This window comes from Priapulus caudatus, unplaced genomic scaffold (assembly GCF_000485595.1).
Source record: "Priapulus caudatus unplaced genomic scaffold, Priapulus_caudatus-5.0.1 Scaffold107, whole genome shotgun sequence".
NCBI classification, from domain to species: domain Eukaryota; kingdom Metazoa; phylum Priapulida; class Priapulimorpha; order Priapulimorphida; family Priapulidae; genus Priapulus; species Priapulus caudatus.
This window is the reverse complement of record NW_014577168.1, coordinates 438,383-440,876: the sequence shown is the minus strand read 5'-3', so window position 1 is coordinate 440,876 and position 2,494 is coordinate 438,383. Positions and strand designations below refer to the sequence as shown.

The 2,494-nt window shown below is 52.8% G+C and overlaps 1 protein-coding gene across 1 annotated transcript in view; it reads left to right on the top strand.

Annotated features, from left to right (window-relative positions):
• The window catches only part of LOC106805256 (synergin gamma-like), a 20,897-nt gene that overhangs the window by 7,420 nt on the left and 10,983 nt on the right, over positions 1–2,494 (top strand). The window contains exons 9-11 of the mRNA XM_014806785.1: positions 380–562; positions 919–1,598; positions 2,154–2,308. Of these exons, the coding sequence (XP_014662271.1) occupies positions 380–562; positions 919–1,598; positions 2,154–2,308 (1,018 nt within the window). The remainder of the gene's footprint in view (positions 1–379; positions 563–918; positions 1,599–2,153; positions 2,309–2,494) is intronic.

The following is a 2,494-nucleotide window of genomic DNA, read 5'->3' as shown; positions in this document are numbered from 1 at the left end:
TATTTGAATTGTTATTATTGTTCTTGTTATTAGAATACATTAGGTAGCCCATAGAGATTAGGTGGGTGCGAAAGTGTAGCTGATATATTTGTTCGAATTGGCTACGAAAGTCAAACAAGAATAAAGAAGACTTATGTACATAAGACGTCTTGCTATGCACAAATGAATTTATCAGCTGAACACCAGACACCAGATGAGCCCTGTCGCACTGCGGCACTTGTTTTAGCGTTCCTGCACTTCAAACGAAGCAACGATGCACACCATTGCTTTGTACCGACTTCAATTTTTTATGTGGTACGTCTCCACCCACACAAGAACTCCGACAGGAGTGAACACAGGCAGGTCCGTTCAGCAATTCGTTTACTGTTTCACTCCGTAGGTGGCAGATTTAGCGACGGAGACCGATCACATAGACACCAGCATTGTTTTCCCGATCCTCGTGTCGAGCGGTCTACCGCGCGAGCTACTCGGCCACATCTGGAGCCTCGCCAATCTCGCCACCCCCGGACAGCTCAATGTTCCCGAGCTGTATGCCATTCTGGCCCTGATCGCACGAGCACAGGTATGCATCTACGTAACCACCAACCGTACTAGTTCGGCTAAAAAGTGCAGCTGTAGCACGAAAAAATGAAGTCGTATTTGGGAGTGAAAGGCGCCGTTGTCGTATAAAAATGATGTTATCGTCATATTTGGGAACGCCTTTGCGAAGGGCCCGCGATTTCTGTGTGCGTACGATTGAATCCCGCGCGTCGCATGAGGATGGGGGTCGGCCGTCAGCGTTTCTCACGTCGCGCGCTTGTCGGATTGCTGCACACGCACGCACGCATGTGTACGTGTACACGCATGCACGCACGCACGCACGTGTAATATTTATTGATTTATAAAATATTATGATTAAAAATTAAAAATTCCCCGCAGCACGGCAACGAGGTGCCGACGTTGAAGGCGATCCACGGCCTCGGCAGCATCCCCGTCCCCGTGCTCCAGCATCCGGACTTTGCCGTCCCTTCGAAGCACCAGCAGCACGGCGGCGAGCCCGTCACGCCGGGAGCAATCCAGCTACACACGCTCAACGGCAGCCAGCAGCAGCAGCAGCAGCGGCAGCATCAGCAGCAGCAGCAGCAACAGCCGCAGCAGCAGCATAATCGTCATCATCAGCAGCAGCAGCAGCGTGGAGCAGCGTTCGCCGGGCAGCCGTCAGACATCAGCTGCATGCCGGCTACAACGGGACGACGGAGCGCAGGTGTCATGGCGGCCGCGGCCCCCGCGCGGGGATTGGCGACCCAGCGCGACCTCGCCGTCGCCGTTGCCGACGACGACGACGACTTTGCGTCCTACGTGTCGAGGTCGCCGGAGAAGAAGCCAGAGAGGGAGCTTGCGCTCGTCGAGGAGAACCCCATCTACATCTCCGACGGCGAGGTCGACGGAGGCAGCACGCTGTCGTTCATGACGTCCGGTTGCTACGGCGACGAGGTCGGCGCCCGGCTGTCCAATTACAACAAGCCGTCGAGGCCGCTGCACGCGGCGATGAGGCAGGTCGACGAGGACGACTTTGCCGACTTCCAGACGGCGTCGCCGGCGAAGACGACCCCCGCAAGGTACGGCAGCGGTGCAGTCTTTGCCGAGTCTAATTCTTCACCAATCTTTCAATCTTCATCACAATCTTCCTCCTCTTTTTGCACTGTGATCGGTCTTGGAAACGAGTCTGAAAACCCAGATGGTCCTGATTCTTGGGAAATTTCGATTTCTTCTATGTAACCTATAGTAAAATCCATCAAAATTACGGGGGTGGAGGGGGCTGCGTTGTTTAATGCCGTGTTGTGATTTCGATTATTTTTATTATTTGTTATTTCCAATGCTGATAGAATCGTATTCATTACTGTCAAATTATCATTGGAATTAAAATTTCGGACCTGCAGACCGAGATGATTCGTTTTTTAACAGATTCCTTGCGATGTCTGCCGCAGAAATATAACGTTGGTAATCCAATGTTGTAACTGGTTAAGAGATCTTCAAAGATGGTTCGTTGTTAGCAGATTCTTTGCCCTGTCTGCCGTAGAAATATATTATTCATAGTCATTGTAACTGGTTAAGACTTGGGGTGCAGCTAGAACATGGCGGTCATGCGTTAACCCAGTGGCACTTGCTTGCAGTCACGTGACGGAGCAGGACAAGTACGCGGCGCTGCGCACACTGGAGGAGGCGGCGGACGCGGCGCGGCCATTCGTCAGTGACGACGCGGAGTTCGAAGCGTTTGCGTCCGCTCCGGCCGAAGCGGACTCTGCTGCGGCGCAGGATGCTCCCGAAGGTGAGAGGACTGTTGTGCCGGCAAGTGCTTTAGCTTGAAGTCGGCAAGTGCTTTAGCTTGAAGTCGGCAAGTGCTTTAGCTTGAAGTCGGCAAGTGCTTTAGCTTGAAGTCGGCAAGTGCTTTAGCTTGAAGTCGGCAAGTGCTTTATCTTGAAGTCGGCAAGTGCTTTAGGTTGAAGTCGGCAAG